The 21,086-nt window shown below is 43.0% G+C and overlaps 1 protein-coding gene across 2 annotated transcripts in view; it reads left to right on the plus strand.

The window, feature by feature from the left end:
* ATF6 (activating transcription factor 6) overlaps positions 1 to 21,086 on the plus strand; it is a 72,494-nt gene that overhangs the window by 29,220 nt on the left and 22,188 nt on the right. The window contains exon 14 of one of the 2 annotated variants that reach the window (XM_058030119.1): positions 3,106 to 3,220. In XM_058030119.1, the coding sequence (XP_057886102.1) occupies positions 3,106 to 3,220 (115 nt within the window). The remainder of the gene's footprint in view (positions 1 to 3,105; positions 3,221 to 21,086) is intronic. The other variant, XM_058030120.1, reaches the window with a different exon arrangement.

Below are 21,086 nucleotides of genomic sequence, written 5' to 3' on the forward strand. Positions count from 1 at the left end.
AGAGCAAGCAAATGTTAGGGAGAACAGGCTGTCAAATTTTGATACATCTTGACTTACAAGAGGAAAAAAAAGCTTTTTGAGTTCTACAGGCAGATGAAGGATAGCTGCTTCAACTGAGCACCGGTGAACAAGCCTCAAGCCATAAGGCAGTTTAATATACATGCTTGCATTACTCTTGAAAAAAACATTATCTGGATTATTGGAAACAGCGTGAAACATCATGCATCTGTTGTGCTCCAAAGGAAGTGAGATTTTTGGGGTTTTTTTCAGATTAAGGATGTTTATGTGAACAGGACTGGTGAGTCATGGCAGCTGCATGCTGAGGCTGTCCTGGAATTGCTAAGAACATATAACAGATTTCCAGTTCCTCTTGGAGCCACCAGCTATTTGGTGCTCCATGAAATCATAGAATCAAGGGAAGTTTAGGTTATAAAGGACCTCTGGAGATCTCTAGTCCAATGTCCTACTCAAAGGCTTAATTTCAGGTTTACTGAATGCCTCTCTTACAAGAGATAGCCTCCATCTCCATTGTAATTCCATCAGGAAGCTGAGGATTGAAAAGAATTTCAGGGAAGTCAGAGCTGTGGAGGCGATAAATTTAAGATGATTTCAAAGAAAATCACCCCTCATCTCTTTATAGTATAGTGTAGCTTTTTTCAGAGGTGATTTTGTTGAGGGCTTATGTAAGAGTGCTTCTTAAGGCTTCAGGTATCAAAATGAGACTCTCCAGTTATTTTCCTAAGTTTTGCACTGTTAAGATTGTGGTTCTTGATGCATAAAGCACTGTGTCCTGCTTCATTTCTTCCCAAAACAAGCCTGTGTGCAACATCCCAGTGCTCTGTGGTGCATGACAAGCAGTGCCCTTCAGAGATTTAAAACAAAAGTTCTCTTTATCTCCCAATAAATGGCCAGGTTCAGCACCATTGTTTGGGATACACAATTTAAGATGGTGCTTTCTCGTAATATGCAAAAGTGTTACTTAAAAAACTGATAGTTTTGCAGCTGCTTTTGGTTCTGGAGCTACTCCCTCCCTTTGGTGGAGCGGTTATGGGCAGATGTGATGTCCTGCCTTGCAGTATGTCATACACCGCAGCACATGTTGCAGTTGAGATGGCCATGATACACAGAGTATCATCTTACCATTTCAGAAAGCTTCAGCCCTTACAGAGTAACACCATCTCACATCAGAAGGCTTCGTGTGTCTGCCCGTACAGAATGACATATCACTTCAGAAGGCTGCAAACATCTGCCCCTCTTGTTCTTTAGCCCAACCTTTTATACCTCTCATTGTTCATGCACTGTACCTGTGTGCCCTCTGTTCCCTTCTGTGATTGGTTTCTCATTGCTTTCAATACTGTTCACTTGCTTTTCACAGTTGTAGCCCATTAGGGATGAGGCTTGGCCACAGCCCCATTCCCAATTACCACAAACTGTGTACCTACAATAAGCCCCTGGTATCGCTCATATTTGGTGTGTTACACAACCAGGAGAGCTTTGGAAAGACCCTGTGGTTTCTAAGTGCTTTGGGGCAGTTTTGTCCTGTGGCTGGTTTTCAGGTTCTTGTTGTGTCACATGGAGTGTGGGCTAGCACACAACTCTGTGTAGCCTGTGTCAGTGCTCAGGATGTGTTGTATGTGCAGTGCTGTGCCTTCCATCTCAGCCCAGCTCCAGTGCTGGTGCCTTTCATCACAGCCCAGCTCCATGCTCCATGCTCCATCTCAGATGTGATGCCTTTCATCACAGCCCAGATCCATGCTCCATCTCAGGAGGGACTTGCTGTGCCTGAGTATTTTTGTGGATGAGTAATCAAGCTCAGATGAGCTCCAGCCTTTGTTTCCTGTGTGTGAAGGACAGGAGCTGAGTCCTCTCATGCACAGTTCTGCAGAAGGGGATGTGTAGAGTAGAGCTGCCTGCTCCTGATCCCCCAGGACTTACACTCCCAGTCCTATGAAAGGGCAGCTGCCCTGTCAGCTGCAGTCTTCTCCTTGTGACAGGACTCGGTTAGCAGTGGAAGAGGAGATGGTGACAGCCTGTTATTACTGCTGCTTGAGAAAATCTCTTGGTGATAGGTTTGTGCCTTGTTATATTTTATAAACATACTAAAATAATCTAAATTAGCCCTCCTAGTTCAAAACCTGGGTCAGCAGAAGACAGCTTGGGAGGGGTGGGATGCCCGGTCAGTGTCCTTGCTGCAAACACACAGTGTGCTATTAAAGTGGAGGAAATGAAAATGACAGGTTGAAGGTCCAGCTGATGGTTTCCCTGAGTACAGCTTTCCAGTGTGATTAAATAAGTTATTTTGGAATGGGATTGGGGAAGTATTAATGATAGCAGTATATGCTAGGAATTTCTCACCTTTCCAAGATAAACAGTGGGTAAGTACCATGACTGTAGGGCTGGCCAGTGTTTTGGCTTAGAATGGTTTAGAGCATCTTTTCCTTGTGTCTCATGTGTAAGATGAGAACCGTGGAAAAGATAAGCCAGAATTATGTGAATATCTTATTTTTGTTCCTCTGTCTAAATTGAAATCAAGAACAAACCTTGGAGTTGACCAGGGGAAAAATCTTAGAGTTGACAAGAGGACACAGCAGAAAAAAAAGAAAAAAAAATGTGAGTGAGAAAGAAGGTGAATTTGTCATTTGACAGTGAATTAAAAACTTTGTTTATGCTTAACTTTGTACTTCTTTCAGTTTCAGTGGTTTGGATTCTTAGCAGTAAAAGAAAATTATTTCATTACTAAATAGTTTGATATTTTATTTCAGAACGACATTTTATCCTTAAATTTATTTTCAGAAGTCATCACAATTTTTCAGACACTTTAGGTTGAAACCTTTTTTTCCTGTTGAGCTAGCAAGCAGGTTTTTGCTGGCCTCAGAAGCATGAACAAAAACAAATCTGGAAAACTTTGCCACAGTAAGACCTTTGAAACACCTTGAACTTTCAAAAAGTACTGAGTAGTTTCATTGCCTTCACCTGTGTTCTGTGTTCCTCAAGCTTCTCTCAGTGGAGGAAGAGCTGGAGTTCCTTTAAAAAGCAGGTCTCCAAAGTCTCACTGAAATTAACTGTCTTGTCTAAAATAATTACCTTTGCCCTTCTTTATTTCAGCAGGAACTCAGGGAATGAGCTGCAAGTGTATTATGCCTCTCCAAGGAGCTATCAAAACTTCTTTGAAGCGATTCACCGAAGGGAAGATACCTTCTATGTGGTGTCATTCCGCAGAGTAAGTGTCGCAGGGGCTGCTGCTGGCCTTTTACTCAGGTCCCTGAGATTGCTTCTAGCAGAGATACCAAAGATGACTTAGGCAAGATTGAAGGTAACTGTGTTTCTTCTGAAATTATGCTTCTCTGTGTCCTTTACAAGTAACATGGCCAGATCATGGTCTTTGTAAAACATGCCCGTCATATTGGGAATGGAAAGAGCTTTGCAGGGAACATTATAGTGCAAGACAGCCCAAAATTGCATGAACTCTGTGGTTCAGCACACATTAGAGCTACTTAAAAGGGGTACAAACCTTCTCTGCTTCTGAGTATGGGAACAAATATACCCTCTGCATAAATCATTAGTTAGCACAATACAGTTTCTGTCTTCCCCTAAAACTCTTGCATTTGCAGTTTTATGTATCACATATTGCAGCTGTACAGAACTGCGTGCAGGGCCACAATTTTTCTGCTGTTTTGTGACTTGTAAGTTGGCACAGATGAGGGGGCCTGCTATCTGTGCTGAGATAGACCAGAGGCTTGTGCTGTAGCTTTGTCAGGCACAGCCTCACATCTGCAGCACAGTTACTGGTGGTAAAAGCTGTTATAAAATGGAATTTCAGGTGTCTGATGGCACTTTGTGCACTGCAAGCCTGACTAGTGTCAAAGCCAGGACAGCTGCAGCAGTGAGAAGCTGGTTGGGATCTGGTGATGGAAATGATCAAGGCAGACAGTGGTTGAAACATCAACCTGGAGTTGGAGGAACTTCTTTCCTCCCTTTTGCAGAGGTCTCGATGAGTCATTAGATGTTATGCACATTTGGCTGACCCTGGGCCTTGCTGAGCCTCCTGCCCTGCCATTTTGCAGTTGGGGTGTTAGATGGGAATTGTTCTGTGCATGTTCACACCCAGCTGTGATCCTGCCAGGACCCTGCAAAGCTCCGTTTGTTTCCTCTTCAGAGGAGTGACCCGAGAGAGCCCTGAGGTAGTGGGCACCAGGAGTGGCCATGACAGCAGCTCACCCAGCTAAAACCAGCTCTGTGCAAGAACACACAGATCAGCACAGCTAGTTTGAGCAGCTCCTGTGTTGTCATAATCACCAATCTACAGATGCCACAGGTACATAGGTAATACAGCCCTGTTCCACCTGGTACACAGCAGGTTTCTTGACTTGTGAGATGCACCTCTGTAGAAAAGGTTCAGGCAAAATAAAAATAGCAGTGCTCTTCTTAGTATTAAGGTTTTATGCTGAGCAGAAATATGAGGTTAGGTTCCAGTCTTGGGATTACTGGGTTGTGTCACAAGGCTGGAATTTTGTTATTAAATGCTTGGCATGTTCTGCTGTTCTTTCAGCTAGCAACACAAATATAGCCAGCACCAGGCTCCGCATATCCTGAGGATGAGGAAAAGGGAGCAGAGAGTAAAAGTTTTCCTGGAAACTCTGAACAAAAATCAGAGCAGTGTTTGTAGACTTCTGCACCTGGGGCCATTGCTCCAGCCCACCTGAATGCATGTACATGTCCACAGGTCCTGTTTACACTGTTGGGTTAACGACCTGGAAGTTGTCAGCTCTCATTTCAAGTCACAGAGCTGTCCTTGGAAGCAGTGTGCCTTGTGCCACAGAATCCCTACAGCTTGCTCTGCTCTCTTGCTGGGAGGGGTGCAGGGGCCTTTTAAACCCATCTATGAAGTTTATTTGGTTGCAAAGCTTTTGGTGTTTCTGTTTTGTGAATGAAGTGTCCTCAAATAGAAGGCAGTTTCGTGCATTACCTCATTTATTGTTTAAACAGGGCAAACCTGATCTAGCAGCAAGCTCTGCCCTGAGGCACTTTTCAATGATTTGCTTAGATTCTTTTGTGAGTGCAGAAGAAAGGACTCCTGCACAGCCAGAGGGGTGCCATCAGCAGGGCCCCAGCCTGGGAAGGTGCCCTTTCACCTCCTCCTGGGGATTGCTGACTTCATTTTCTCTGGACCACAGCTCCCTTTTCCCTACTGATTAGGAGCTGTGAGAGGACTGATTCCCCCCCAGTGCTGTCCCAAAGTTCACTTGTGTTGCTTGTGCCTGTCCAAGTGAGGAGCCAAGGCCTGGAGATGAAATGTTTTGTTCTCCTCTCTCGCTGTTTGCCATGCAGACACTCCCACATACTTAATAAGCTGTCACAGCCCTGTAACATGAAAAACAGAACAAGAATCATGTAGTTAAAAGTTGCAGGGAATGGGTGGTTCTGGTTTTTGTGCTCCAAGTGGAAGGTGGACTGTGGTTGTCGGGAGTTCCTTTCCACTTGATGTCCCTGGATCCTCTGTCCCCATTTCCTGCTCTGCAGCCTCACAAACCCCAGCATTTCTCCTGGATGCCTGTGATAAAATGGAACATTTTTTGTGTGTTCTCACTTGCACTGCAGAAGCCATGCCCTGAGTTCCTTGGATTTTCTAGAAAATGGGATTTGCTAGGGCTATCCCTGCCTCTTACATGGTAGGACTCGGCCAAGACTTCTGGAAATGCAGGACTGGGTAGCCAAGCTGTTGCACACTGCATGTTCTTCTGCTGATGCTTGCTACCTGTAAGACTGAGATTCCCATGATCTCATCAATTTTATTTTCTCTCCTTTGTCTTGGAAGGCTTGCAGGTCCACATATTTACAGTTAAAGTTTACATGGGGTTTTTTTTTCCTTTTTAAGGAGGAGAGAGGAAAATAAAGTAGCATTTGGATCAGCGAGTCCATGGAAGAAGCAGAGCTTTTGCTCTGGGTCTAAAGAAATTAATTTGTTGCTGTTATCAGGGGAATCTGTAATGTCATTTTAAACAAGAGTCTGCTGCTCTGCCAACCCCCTGATTCCACGGAGTGCTCAGGCCTTGCAATTGTTTCTAGAATTACCTGAATAGCTAGCTTAATGTGAAAAGTAATTAACTAAATCATTGGAGAAAACAAATCCCATCCAATTTACTTTGGCCTCTAAATGCTGCTTCAGATCGTTCCACCCTTGTGTGGTTAGGATCAGAGTCCCCACAACTTGGAGTGATTAAACAACTTGGAGTAGATTTCTCCATCCTGGAAGGTTCACTCAGTGATGACATCTCTGCAGGCTTATTTAAGGACAGTGACATTTTTTAGGGTAAGAATGTAATTACTGTTCTTAAGGAAAACAAAGTTTAGAGTTTAATTCACTTGGGAAGTTCAGAGGATTTCTGGCATTTCCTTTCACTACTTCTCCATCTGAAAGCAGAAATGTCTTCTAATATAAAAGCTTCCCACTTGCATTTGTTGCAGTGCATACAGAGTATCTTACAATAGAATGTAGTAAAAAGTTGATATTAAATGGTTTCTGTTTCTTAGAGAAAGAGTGATGCTGGCCCTATGGGAGGGAATCAATGGCAAAGCCTTTACCAGCTTCTGTAAGACCAGGAATTGGCTTTATAAATTTCTGCTTCAGTGCCATAAACCATAGATCTTCAGGGAAACCTCTTATTATGAAAGTAAATTTCTGGTCCTATAAGCCAACATCTGCAGTAAGCATTTAACAGCTTTTCGAGTTCTGCAAACAAGTTTTTGCTGAAATCATTAAGCCAAATTTCAATCAGAACGTTTGTTCTTTCTTTGTTTGCTAGGAGCAAAGTTGAAATGTGCTTCTGTTGGTAATAAGCCAGTCCTGTGCTAATTGTATTTCAGATGATATAATTGTATTTGGGATGATCTGTTACTTTCAGGAAGCAAAAGATGATAAAGGCTGGCTTTGACATGCTTGTGCAGCAGCAGTTTGCTGTGCTGCACACACTGCTGGCAACAATAATTTGAATGAGGCAGGTTCCAATTCACTGCACTCCTGATGCCATCAACATCCTGCAGGGAAAACTGCTTTAGAAGAAGTTGGCGTCAGATGATGTTTCACAGCCAGAAATTCAGTCCCAACATACATTTTCCTCCTACTTTGTTGCACTTGACAATGGGTGGTTTTTACTGAACCTAGTGTTTTCTGCTGTTGACTTCTTTGTGGATTTCTGCAGACTGGGGTGTGTAATTCGGTGTTTCAGTCAGATGCATTGATTAGACCCACACAGTCCTGCTGCCCTATCTATCTAGAGATAGAGCAGCTCTTCTGTTTGAGTCCTGTGGATTTGCAACTGCTGTCAGTTAATATGCAGATTTTTTTTCCTGTGGAGCCTGACCTTAGTAGCTGTTCAGAGGAAAAAGGTTACTTTATCACAGGATTGTGAGATTTTTTTAGATTTTGTCTTATATTTTATAAATATGCTGAGAATAATATGTGGTAAAAGAACTGAGGTTTAGGGCATAGTATCCATGATAAAATTGTCTGTCCTTTTCAAAGCAGAGCTCACCCTTCATCCTGTCTTCTCTGTGAGGCCGGTTCATGCCTCTCTGGGAGAATTTGGAAGCAAACAGAATGTGTGATTGTGCTTCAGCATGCCCTGAAGCTCAGTGAGTCAGCCTCTGTCAAACTACAGCTGTATTTGACTTTCAGGTTTGAGAATCCATTATGAAAACCTCCTGTTTCCATCTAAGTGTCGATAGTGAAAATTTAGTCTGGCCTGTTGTATTCTTTGTTACAAATTCCATCTTTTCTGGCCAGACTTTGGATTCTTTCTGTGTCAGGGAATTTTCTCCTTCCAAATCCCCGGTGTCTAGTGAAGCTTGCTTCATTGTTTTTGTTTCTGCTGTTTGTTGAACTGTCTTCCTTTCCATATGGAATATTTCAGGTAGGTGGGGAGGAGGTAGAGGTGACTTTCAAAGGGATGGAGAGGTGATGGGGAGAAGGTTTCTCTGTGCTCTTTCTGTTACTCAGCTGGGGAAGATGTTGCTTTTGGTAGCATCTTAGAGCTTAGTCTAAAAACCTCCAGAGAGAAATCTAACAATCCAAAATGAAGTCTAAATTTTTTGTTGGTCTATAGAACACAAATGGCCTCACCTCTGTCCTGGGATTCTCAAAATATTTGTGTATGCAAGTTAGGTAAAAGGACACTCTAAAGAAGTTAATTTCGGTTTGCAGCTAAAGGCCAGCAGTTCTTTAAAAAGTGTTTCTGTCAACACCTTCTCCTATTTTCCAAAAAACCTGACTAGGTCATCATTTGTCACTGAGGACATCCTTTGGGGGGCGAAGCAGCAAAGAGGTGTGTGTGTGCTGTGGAGAACAAGCAGCCTGAGAGGAGGGGGAAGAGAAGGAGCAGGCGGTGGGACATCCCAGATGTGTGGGGGTGGGAGGCAGAGAGGAGCAGCCAGCTCCAGGTGCAAGCAGGAGGGACCAGAGCAGCATTGCAGAATGGTGTTTCTGAGAAGGGAAGCGATGCCTGTCCCAGCTAGTGGGATTTTGCTTCCTTTGTTCTGTTCTTAGCTCCTGCTTGGAGAGCTGCTCCTACTTGGGAATCTATCCCAAGGCATTTTGGAAGCGAAGGCTTAGTCGCTCTGATTTTTATCTCATTGGGTCCCTTTGAACCCCACTGTCCTCCAAATAGAGTCAAGAATTGATGTGGTGTTGAGGACAGATGTATAAGCAGAGGCAGGAAAGTCAACTCAAATATGTCTGGCATGAAGCAAAAGCTCCTGTTGGATTTTGTGTGTATAGTCTTGATTCGTTTGTCTTCTCTATGGTTGCTGGAACTTCATTAATCATATTAATGCCATCACTGAATTTCTTTACACATCCCAGATCTAACTAATACTTTGTTATTTTTAAACTAGTATTTGGAAGGACAACATACACTGCAGATAATTATAGTGAAAATAAAACATGCTGCAAGAAATGTCTCCAGAACCCAAAGTGGTTGCAGGGAGACGTGACCAGTAATAGCATACATGTATTTAAAATGTGCTGCATGCTTGAGAGACAAAGAGCTGTGGGCAAGAAGGAAAGGAAGATTGTTGGGTTTGGAAAACCTCTGTAAAAGTCCCGCTGGTTATGAAATCGGTGTGGACATAGGCTAGAGAAGTATAATTGGGAAGCGTGGGAGGAAGATGTGATTATATAGTGGGCATTGTCTCAGTAAAGGAATGACAGCAGTATCTCACTTAATGAGAGTACAGAACAGCACTAATAAGAGTACAGAACAGGCAATTGCCACCCACAAAGTGAGCAGGAGCACAAGTTTATCCACAGACAATTAATTTGTGCTCAATCAGTGCAGGTGGTGAAAATACGGAGCTCTGAAACAGTTCCCTTCCTTCAGGAAATAACCCAAGTTCAATAATGCATTAATAATACTTTACTTATGCCAGATAATAGTACATTTTTCTTTTGTGATAGCATGATGTTCATTGTAGAAAATTTTACTCAGATTATTCTGAACAGTTCCCAGAAGGGAATGGTGGGCTCTTGCTTATGATCTGTAGCAGTATCTAATTGTGGGATCGATGCTGACTGAGCCATAAACGTACAGAAACATAAATGATCCCTTCATCTCTGGAACTGCAGTAGCCAGTAAGACACTGACTTGAATCTGATAGGAGTGAACTGCTTGAAAAAATGACCTTCATGATACTTTGCTTGCCTTGAATGACTACATGCAGAGAGCACTTGAAAGTACCCCTGCTGGCTTTCTTCGTTGAACTTCACACTTCCACGGCTTCGGACTAGTGATATTTTTCTGTTCATTTTCTGGTTTTATATCTGGCACTCCGTATAAAAGTAAAGCTTGCATAATAGAGATGGGTTTGGTTTCATTAGTGTCCTACTTTTTAGCGAATATTAATCATTACAGCATTACATTTGAGAGCATTATTTAAAATCTTAGGCACACATGTAGAGTTAATTCTGGTCAGATGAAGTTATTTGCTTCCAGTTAGAATTAATCCTTTTTCCAGATTTTTAGCTGGACAGCACACAAAGCTTATTTTATGAAGTAAGAGCCCAGGTGCTGTTATGAGTGTGTGCAGATTATCATCACCTCCCACTGGACCGAATAGAACTCTGCTAGCTTCCAGGTTTTATTTTTGAATAGCTGACCCTCCTAGGACAAGAAGTGTGATAGAATTCACTCTACATTCTTATCTTTAAACTGGCTTTGAAATTGCTTGAAAGTGGAACATAAAACTTGTTTTCAGCTTCTGGATCTCCTAGTTGTTTGTGGTCTATCTACTGGAATGGTGATGGGTGTGAGAAGAGATCGTTTTGCCTCATGCCTGGCACGGCTTTGCTCTTCACCCTGCAGCTGGATGAACTCCAATTTTGCCAGCACATTTAATAGAGACTGTCAGGCTTTGAGTTAGTGATTAGGAATTCAGAATGCCATGGGCTAAGCTAAGAGATCCTTCACACTGGAAACCACTGTTCAGGAAATCCTCTTTGTGTTTTGATTGCAAACGTTAAAATGTGCCTGTGAATAATTCTGGCACTTGACAGTGTTTTTCATGGAGAGAAGGCAAAGCTGTGCAGGAGGTGCATGTGCACAGCTCGAGCAGTGTGTTGCAGCATGAGGATGCTGTGGAGGAGTGGCCTGCCTGCTAAATGCCATGGGCCACTGCCCTTGGAGCTGCTTGGCAAAGGGCCACCAAGTATTGCACAAGTGATTGTTACGGTTCCTTGGTTTCGTGACTATCCAAAACAAGGTTGGAAGTGTCAGCTGTCTCAAAGAGGCTTATATCCACTATGAGGAAAGTGGTCTGAGCTGTGCTTGGAGAGATGGGAAGGTGCACAGGCCTTCCTCTCAGGATCTGAGTCCTGCCAGGCTCCTGTGTGTTAAACAATGCTCTCCTCTGAGACTCTAGAAGTGCACATTCCCAAGCTGTTCCTCAGCTTGGAGATTCTTAGATTGAGTCACTTGTTAGCATCTGGGAAGCCCTTGTTTAATCTCCTTTCTAGGAAATCAGTGTGGAGCTCTTCTCCTCTCTAAGAACAGCCCTGAGCACTCAGATCTGCTGTTTTTCATCAGGAACTCAGTAGACAATCAGTGGACAGGTGACTCCTGGAAAAGGCAGCTGAAAGAAAACCAATCTGCTGTCTTAGGTGATCTGGGACCACCATCTTCAGAAGGGCATCTCCTTAACATCAAGGAAATAACACTCTGGGTTTCTCTTTCCTTTTGCTGGTCCATCTGTTTGGCATTTACTAACCAGCTGTAAGCCTTAACTCTCCAGCAGGCAGCAGAGGTGCTGCATAGAATCCAGGCATGAAGTTTCCCTTCCTTCTTCCCACTCAATTTCCAAAGTGCCAACAGAGGGAAACATGTACAAAAATGAAGGTAGACCTCAACGTGCTGTCATTTGGAGAAAAGCAACAGATGCAGCCATTTGCTTGGTGTAAATTTTTGGCAAAATCAGGTAATTGCAGCTCTAGGAGAATGAAAGAAAGTGTAAAGAACTACATTTACACAACAAGAAGGAAACTTTAGGTTGAGGCTAAACACAGGTGTGGTACTACCAATGCTGAAAAAAGGGTGTGAAGCCAGCTGGGTAAATGGCAATGTTGTGACAGGGTATTTCCATTTCAGGGTAGGGTTGGTTGGTGTTGGCTTGGTATGGCAGTCCAGGAGGAGGATATTGCCCACAGAATGGCACTTGTCAAAGGGATGTAAGAAATGCATGTAAAAAGCATGTCTGTCCCTCAATCTCGTTGTCATGCACACATGTGCCTCTAAAGAGTGCAGGATAGGCCAGAGAGAAGAACCTGACCTTCTGTAAGTTCTCAAGTGATGATCATTTAATCCCCTACAGCTCTCCATCCCTCCTCTGCTCTCCTGGCAGTTCTAACCAGCACTGTCCAGCAGAGTAGAACCTCTTCACATGAATCAAAGTTGATATCCTTATGACTTAAGTCTCTCCAAATCTTGATGGTTGACTTGAGAATTTACCTGTTTGTTTATAAAAGTCACTTCCAGTACCTTAATTCTCCTAGGAAACAGGCATCTTAGAACAAGACTAGTGTGCACTGAAAGACAAAAACCAGAGCCCTGTACCTCAGCTGTGGCACCTTCTGTCCAGTTCTGTTACAAATCACCTCTAGCTGCTTGCAGTGCTTTTTGTGATTGAAAATGCCCTGACAAAGCCTTGGTCCAGCTGCCTGGGCTTGTAGGAAGTTACAGTGTTGAATCTGGCCCATCAGAGGATGTGTTACTGTGCTCCTGGTCTGGGTTTCCCTCCCAGTAATGGCATGTGCAGTTGTTACAGGGCTGTGTATGCTCTTGGTGTGCTTGCAAACAGATCTGTGTGGGGTCAGAGGCACAGAGGGGAATGATCTGCAGCCTGGGGACTGCCTGGAGTTCACACTGCCTCTGTGTGGGTCAGGCACAGCTCTGCAGAGCCACGAGAGGTTCAGAGGGCAGGAGGGAGTGGAAGTGAAAGGGAGCACACCCCGCAGGAGGCAGTAGCCTCAGGCTCTTGCTCTGCTGTAGACCTGCACATTACCAGCACGATAAGGTATTTTTGTTGATGAGTTTAGGTAACGAAGAAAGTAGTGACTACACATGTCAAACTGGTTAATGGCAAGCTGAGTTGCCCTCCAGCTAGAAGAGAAGGTTTAGATTGGTGCCTTCAGAGTGCTCAGTACCTCTGCTAATTTGCAGAAGTCACCGTGAGTCCAAGATGTTCAGTTGTTTTGTGTAGAATTAAAACCAGTACAGTAATAAGAAAAGAAGGGAGGGTTCATATGGAAGCATAATTTAGGTGATTTTAAAAGTGCCCATGCAATTGATGCTGACCATGTAGTGAAATCAATTATTTTGCCATAGTATTTGTACCCTCAGTGTCTAAGAGGACACTGATATATACTCATCTAAAACCTCTCGGGCATCATTCCTCACATCTTTGTTCTGTGATTAGAATTCTGGTAGAGGTTTCTTTGACCTCAAAGTCCCTTGTATTTTGAAATAAAAAAGCTGAAAACTCCAGTGGCTTGGTGAAATGTTGTGAATAGGGCATTTCATTTTTAAAACCCACATTTATGAAAACAGGGTTTCTGTGGTTCTCTGATATGGTTGCGTCACACTTTGCAGGATGTTTGTAGAAAATGTGGAAATTAACTCAAGACTTCTTCTTCCATTAGCAAAATGTACCTCATTAGAACTATTGAAGGCAAAAGCCTTTACTGTAGTTGTACATGCTGCTGGCACATGTCAAGTGAGAGGTGGACTGATAAAGGCTTAAATTTGCTTAATTTGCAGTGTTCCTCTCATACTTCTGTTTTTCTTTCTTAATTTCTTTGCATCTGACTTTCTTTCTTAAAAAATTTCACAGATTGCTGTTGCTACTTTATGGACTACCAGGCACCACAAATTCTCAAGCACCACTCAAGGCTCCTTTTGTGCTAAATGGAGGCAGAAAAGCTCTTCTCAATTTTCCCCACCTATCCCAAACAGCTACCTAAATGTGGATTTCTTTCCAGAAGTGCCTTTCCTTCTGTAAGTTTTAAAAGGAGCCCAGACAACTCTGTGAGAGAGCTAAACCTGGAAAAAATTAATCTCACCCTGAGTGGGGAGATGAAAGGCTTTTATTTGCTCGAGCTATTCTGTTCTAAATGTGGTGGAGAGCTGGCAAGTAGTGATAGAAGAAAACACATTACTCTGCAGGAAGAGAGACAGCCCCAGCCTGAAAGCAACAGCCTGATGTCTTCTGAGTGGCGTGCAAGCAAGCATCCCCACGTTTTTATCTTCCCAAAGCTGACCTTTCCCTCTCTTTCATCTAATCTGGTGCCTGTGATCTTGCTAATTCAATTGCTGTGGCAGACAGGCGGTTACTCACATGGTGTCAGGAGATGGACAAGGAGTGTGGTGCTCATGCACCAGTTCACACCTCTGTTTATCCATTCTCAGGCCTCAGAGCAGGATCCAAGCAAACTGTTGTCACGCAGGAAAGCTTTTTCTGTGGAAACTGCTGTTTTCTACCAGCTGTACAATGGACAAGTGCAGGTGGCTTGTGTGATGGCTTGTACAGCACTGTAGTACTCTCACACTGTTCAAAACTGGATGATTCATTTTCTTCCCTAGCTACATGAGCAGATCCCAGGACTTTCTAAGGCTACAGACCAGTGAGTCATTCACATGGTTTATCAGCACCAGAAAGGAGGGTTCCTGTTGTCCATGCCAGTTCCTTGGCTGTGAGTACTCAGGTCTCTCTTAGGGCCATTTTATTTTATTATCTTGGGGGGAAAACAGCCTGAGGAGCTGAGGGCACTTTCAGGAGAGTCTGACAATTGCCAGAGGCTGGCAGGGAAGGAGAAGGGACCCTCCTGTTTTAGGTGGTCACAGGGATCAGATTGCTTAGGCTGTGCCCAGGCATTCTGAAGGGCACTTCAGGTAGCTCGAGGGTGATTAATGAAGAATCCTCAGTGTCAGGCATCCTTTTTGCTTCCAAGTAAGAGTTAGTCCTGTACCTTATATATGCTTTTAAGACCATTTTCCATCAGATTGTTTTCTTGTTTTGGTTTGAGGGGTTCTTTTTAGGGGAAAATGCTGATTTTTTTTTTTATAGTACTGTTTCACTTATAAAATTATCTCTGTTTCTAAAAACTGATTTATGCGTTCCTCAGCAAGACTAGAAATTCAAACAGAGCAGATGTTTGGCAAAAAATCTGGACTCAGAATTGAGATTTAGAAGTGAAACCTAGAAGTGAAACCTAGCTACAAATGTGAAAAGAAGGAAGTTCATTGGGCTGGGCTAAATACAAACCAATAGGCAAAAAAAATAAAGGGAGCTTCATCTTCATACTCTCTTAACTGAGATTATTAGTAACAGAGGCAATAACTTCTTTAACATTATTATGTTGAATACCTCTTTAATTAGAAGAAGCTATTAATAGTTGATGAATCCTTAGCCATACAGATTGCCTGGGATCTGCAGAATGAGAAACATCTTTCCAACAAGCAGCCATAATGTAATACACATTGCACAGCTGAAAATGCTGCCATTGCATTTGGATTCAGCCCACTGCATCCTGATATTCAAACCATGCTGTCTGTGCACCAGCAGTTTTAGGGAAACAGAATGCAGCTTGGCTTTGGAGCCCCAGCCATGGCCTGAGTGTGCCAGCCCCCTGTCCAGGTTTATTTCTGTGTTTTCTTTGCGTTTCTCTCCTTATGTCCCGTGTTGCTGTGTTCTTGGCAGTGGCATTTGCATTGTGGATGATCATATTTATTAAAAGGTATTGTTTTAGTCAGCTTTGGCATGATTTGCAAGGAAGGAGAAACTGCTTTCAGCAGTGAAATCAGAGGAGCCAATTCTTCAGGTTCCATGGAAAGGTGCTTTCAAAGCTGCTTTACCCAGCAGGTACTGGCAATGCAAATGAGATCTGTATTCTCAAACCAGGTCCAAGGCAGTTTAGTAAAAGTACTGCCTCTGTTTATAAAACAGCTTTCTGCCTGTGACCATCATCGTGGTGACCTAAAACATCATTTCTTGCTTGCTCCATCTCATTGGAGTTAACTTCATAGAGGTTTAGAGAGAGATTCAGGTACCCTGAGCATATGAGGCTAAAGGGTGCGGGGAGGAGGAGATCCCCAGAAACTTAGCTCGTGGTTAGTTGCCTTTTCCAAGAATTTGAGGGACAGCAAACACTTCTAACCCAGACTTTCCAGTCCTCTGATGTATTTCTGTGTAATTGATGCAACTTCCACAATTAGGAAAGATTTGTTGCTAATTTCCTGTACATCTGCTGTGCTCTCAGAAGCAGCATCTCTCTGGCTGCAGATGTGAATCAAGCTGCCACTGTGTGCTCTTGGGCAGTAACATGGCTTAACCCCATCCATTAAATGAGAACCAGGCAGCCACTTGTTCATGCCCTCTCTCCCCACCAGTTGGGAGGAGAATTGGAGAAAAAAAAATGTTCACCTTGTAAAATAAAACCAGTCTAATAATGAAAATAAAATAAATATTATTATAAAAGTGGTAACAACTATAATGAGTATGGCTCACAGTGGGTTTGATCTGAGTTTAATTTAGACTTAATTTATTCACTCTTGTCATTAGCCTTGCTTTCAATTTGTTTATTTACCCCTCCCAGTGAATATATTTTCAGCAAGTTGACAACAATCACAGATCAGTGGATGGATCAGGAAAGGGAGAAAGTCACAATGACTGTGAGATGTGAGCTGCAGTTGTCATTTTGTTCCCTCGAACCAGATCTGAATCCAGTACCTGATATCCTGACTGCAAAGGACATGGATGTTCTCTCTGCAGGCAGTAAAACATATTTTAAGGTGAATCCCAAGTGTTCAACTCAAGAATGCGTCTATGTGTGCTCAGATTTTGGGCTCATGAACAGTTGGGTCCTGTTGTGCCAAATTTGCCTATTGTGCACACTTTTTAGAATAATTAACAGCTTCTGTAAAATGAAGTTTTGCAGTCTAGTAGTATTTTTACTTGAAGCTTTAAATGTATATTCACCTGTACACCAGTAATATATATAACATTTTCCTTTGCATGGGAACGTGCTTGGATCCACTTAATAAAAGTTGCCCTTCAGATTGAATCCTGCGTTTTGTGTCCAAATTCTGACTGTCTCAGCTCCCTTAGCTGAGCTGTCTGAGATGCCCAGTCTGCTGCACTGACAACTGCAAGTGCTCTACTTCTTGGCTTGCAGCTGTCTTGCATTAGTGTGGAGCTTGAATGGGAGGTTTGAATTCTTTCTGGTGCTGCAGAAGGCAAGAAGACAGTAATTTCAGATTAGGGCTGGCTCTTGTGCCATATGTGTTGTAGGACTGAACACACTGTGATCAAATTAATTGCCTTGATTTTAAAAATAATTGAAGTCTTGACTCTACTTAGCAGTTGTTTCTGATTAGGATTTTAAAGTTCTTTTGAATCCCCAGCTGCCTGCATGTGTGGGCATTTTTGCGCTGTAAGAAAGCATCCTTTCTCCTGCCTTGAAATGAAATTGTTCTGCCAGAAGAGCATTCAGTCACAGGCTGTGTGACCTTTCCTGAGCTTGTGTAGCTATTCCTGAATGTTTCTCATGTGTATTTAACCCTGATTGCTGTCTTTGATAGCTTTGTAACCCTGCTTGCTATCAACATCTTTCTCACACAGTCTTTCCATGAGAGGTGAGCAAGTCAGGGAAAAGGCAAGGTAGAAGTATGGTCTTGACAGACTTGAAAATTTGAGCCCAAGTCCTTATGGATGCTGGAAATGCTGCTTAGAAGAGCGCTCTGGTCCAGCCTCCTGTGTGGAAGAAGGCTGTTGCTGGCAGTGAGTAGGCTGTGGCATTGTCAAGTGGGCTCTGAAGAGCTCTCAGGATGATCTCACCACAAAGTGAGATCAAAGTGTTCTAGTGCTTCACTGTCCTTTGAAGTCAGCTGGAAGAGAAAGCAGGGGACAGCTGTATTAGCAAATGGATTTGGAACTGCAGTGTTACATTGAGCCAGCATGTGGAGAAAGCCTGGCATCAATTTCTCTTTAGCCATGCAGCTTCTGTTTCATGGGAATGGGATCTGAAGAGATGCCACTCCCCTCTAAGGAGTGTGCCCGTGGAACTGCGCTGGTTTTGTGCCCTGGCTGCCTCTGTGCTGTGTGGCTGGGCTGCAAAAGGCAGAGCCACAGAAAAGCTGTGTTAGCTGATAGCAGCATCCTCCTCTGCACGTGGGGGTCTGGGCACTTTTTGGGGCAGTCTCCAGCAGAGCAGCAACTCTGGCAGTCCAGGATTTGTCTTCTGTAGAAGACCTGAGGTCATGCTGACAAGCATAGAAAGTTTCAGTTAGTGTTTTGTGAGAGAAGCAGAGAATCTGGACTAAATCCTTTTTGGTTTTACTGGGCTGGATTCACATGCCCTATCTAAATTACATGTTTTTGCAATTACAGATTGCAGTTGCAAAACTAACAGCCTGCAGATGCTGTGCAAAAGCAGAGCTCTGCTGCAGTGAATTATAGAAGGAGGAGTGTTTCTTTTTATGGATAATAGTAATAAAACAATTAATTCCTTTTGGGTCTTATAAGTTTGTAAAATCTGCAAAGACAATTGACAGACTCATCTGGGAGTTACAGATGAACTGCATTTCTGTGCTTCTATAGCCTCTGGAAAGGACAGAAAATGGCAGAGAAACATAATTTTAAGATAATTTGAAGCAAACGTTTGTAATTTTATGATGCTGGTTGGATTGAGAGAGCCTTTAGAAGAAAACCTGATCCTTATCAAACATAATGGAGAAACTTTCCCACCAGTACAAGCTGGGATTCTTTTTCCTTCTCTGAGGCACAGAAGTCATACCTTTTCCAGTTTCTTTTGAAATGCAGATAATTTCCACAAATAACACACACAGAAATTACCAAAGTATTTTCAAGAATGCTTTAGAACCTTCCTGTATGATTTTAACCAAAACTGTTCACTTAGACATAGAATTCTGTCCCTCACATCCTCTTACTTTGCATTTAGGAATTTTTTTTTAATCTGCTGCCAAACCAAAATTACATCATAGCAAATGCATGCATTGTTCTTTACTTTTGGCCCTGCAGAGCAGTTCTGCAGGCAAGTTTAATTGGCAGGATTTCTGTCCAGTCTCTGTCCTGTGCCCTCCATGGTAACATGGCCTTTTTCCTTCTTATTCAAATCGAAAAGGACAAAACTACAGGGAAAAACACATTTATCAGAGAAATAAAGTCCAAATGGTGTTCCTTCACCTCATTCTCCCTTGCAATTGGACTGGCACTCCTGTGCTCCATTCAAGTGGGCAAGCAGCAGTGCTGCCTTTGGATGGAGGGGGAAACTCCTCCGAAGGAAGCTGTGACAGAGTGAATTTTCCATTCCTCTGAGGTCTCTGGGATTTTCACAAGGCCCTCTGACTCACAGCGAGGTGCTTTCCAGGTAGTTTGCTTTTGGAGTCCAGCCCATATCACATCTGGCAGTAGCACAATTTACAATAAAAGGCACTAAAGACTTCTTCATTAAAAGGTCTCTCATGTGGGAGCTAAACTGGGTAGCAACTCCTTCTTCTGCCAGGACAGTGACTAGAAGTTGTTCCAAAGTGCAGTTAGGTTTTATTTATGAAAATTTGTCTGGGAATGGCAGAAAGGTGTAATCTTACGCTAGAGGACATTTTATTGACTGTGGGATTGAGCTATTTCTGGTAAAACACTTAAATTAAAAATCATATCTCATCACTTCATTCCATCACTGTGTGCAAAGAATAGGCTGTAAAAACCACCTGTGCACAGAAATACAGGGATTGAAACAGCACTGGGGTGAAAAGGAACAATTCTGGCAAAAATGAAAGCAGAAAAACAATCTCTATTCCCACTACTTTTTGGAGCTTTCTTGTTCTGGGACAATCTTCTCCTCATCCCTTAAAACCTAGAAAAGTAGTTAGATGCTATGATTAGGAGTTGAATTCTCAATTACAAACTCTCTTCTTTAAATGTGCTGCAAACTCAAACAGTGTTAGTGTGCTGGCTAACATCAAGGTTAACATAAGTAGAACTGGTACAACTTCAAATTAAGTTAAATGGCATTGTTAGACTCAAAATGGTAAAGCTGCTCTCAGGGTGTGCTGCCAAGAGCTGCTGCAGAGAGGCTGATACCTTGTGAAATTTTATTGTGGAGTTTCTGTGGGTTCCTTGCAGTCATTATCCCATTTTTCACCTGCTCCCATACTCTTCATGTCATGGATTCCCTGTAAGGATCCATGATGAGGTAAGTAAATCTCCTTGGATTTCTAAGGTCTACCTTTAAAAAAAACCTCAGAAACCAACCAAACAAAAAAACCTCAACAGATCAACTTTAAAAACAAGCCAGTTTTACTAAATTATGGTATGATGAGCTAGAGTGGTGGCTGTGAGTCACAGTTTGTGCAGAGGTTTTAATTGGCTTCCTCTCTTTTTTTTTTTTTTTCTTTTCTATTCTCAAAAACATCCCTATGCTTTTCAGATATAAGGGTCAAAAATGTTTCCAGAGGCACCCTCCCCTCTGCATTTCTGCCCAGTTTAACATCCCCTGATGGTGAAGACATTGTTTCAAGAACTTCTGGCATTTTCAGATGGACCAGTGCTGCATCCAGCCTGGTGTAACCTCAGGGCACTGGATGGTTGCTGTCTCCCAAATGAATCTATAATGAAAATATACAGCCATTTCCTCTACAAACTTGTAAACTTTCATACATGTCCTTTTTGAAATGCAGGAGGAAACCAGAAATGCCAAGGCCTGACTCCCATTTACAACCTGCTCTGTGCTTTGCACTGTTGGGAGCTGCTGGGGTAGATGAGGATGAGCCTCTTGGCTCTGAGTGCACCACACTGGTGAATTCTGTTCCCTGGGGAAGCCTCCTTTTGTGTTCAGAGAGCTGCTGACATCCTGCATTCCTGAGAATGAAGCTCTCAGGTGCAGTTTCTTGCCCAGGAGTTGTGTCCCAAGGGCTGGGATGCTGCTCAGGGCCAGGTCAGTAACTGTGTGGGAGAACAGGACAGACATGTCACATCTCTGGTAACAGCAAAAAGCTGGAAACAATGATCCTGAAATTTTAAAGAAGTGTCAAATCTGTAGTTTGTGGGGAAAAAAGCTGGCTCAGGGGCTCTGCCAACCCAGGGGTTTAAGAAGTCTAGCTCCTTGGAGTATTGGTACTATGAATCAGTCTCTGAAGTGGCATGCAGTATTGGGCCTGGGAGAGCATATTTTTGTTGCACATTCTTTGTACTGTCAAAAGCATACCTGTAAAGAGGGTCCAGTGTCATGTCAGACTCAAAATCTCTGAAGATGTTCAGAAAAAATAGGGTCAAAAGACAGTGCATGGATTTGATGCACAATTTTGGTATGATCAAAAAAGCACTTGTTTTCTGTCACTCATTAGGTGTGGTCAGGTAGTGAACAGATAAGGTTTTAAGCTGTCAGGAGGTGTTGAAAACTGCCAAAAGTTGTGCCATTAAAGAAAAACAGCCCCTCCCTGGGATGTGGAGAGCTCCTCTGATGCCTTGTGCAGGCTGACCTAGAACAGAGGCTGGACAGACTTAAAGAATAAAGCAGGGATTTATTA

The sequence above is a fragment of the Melospiza georgiana genome, chromosome 9 (assembly GCF_028018845.1).
Source record: "Melospiza georgiana isolate bMelGeo1 chromosome 9, bMelGeo1.pri, whole genome shotgun sequence".
NCBI classification, from domain to species: domain Eukaryota; kingdom Metazoa; phylum Chordata; class Aves; order Passeriformes; family Passerellidae; genus Melospiza; species Melospiza georgiana.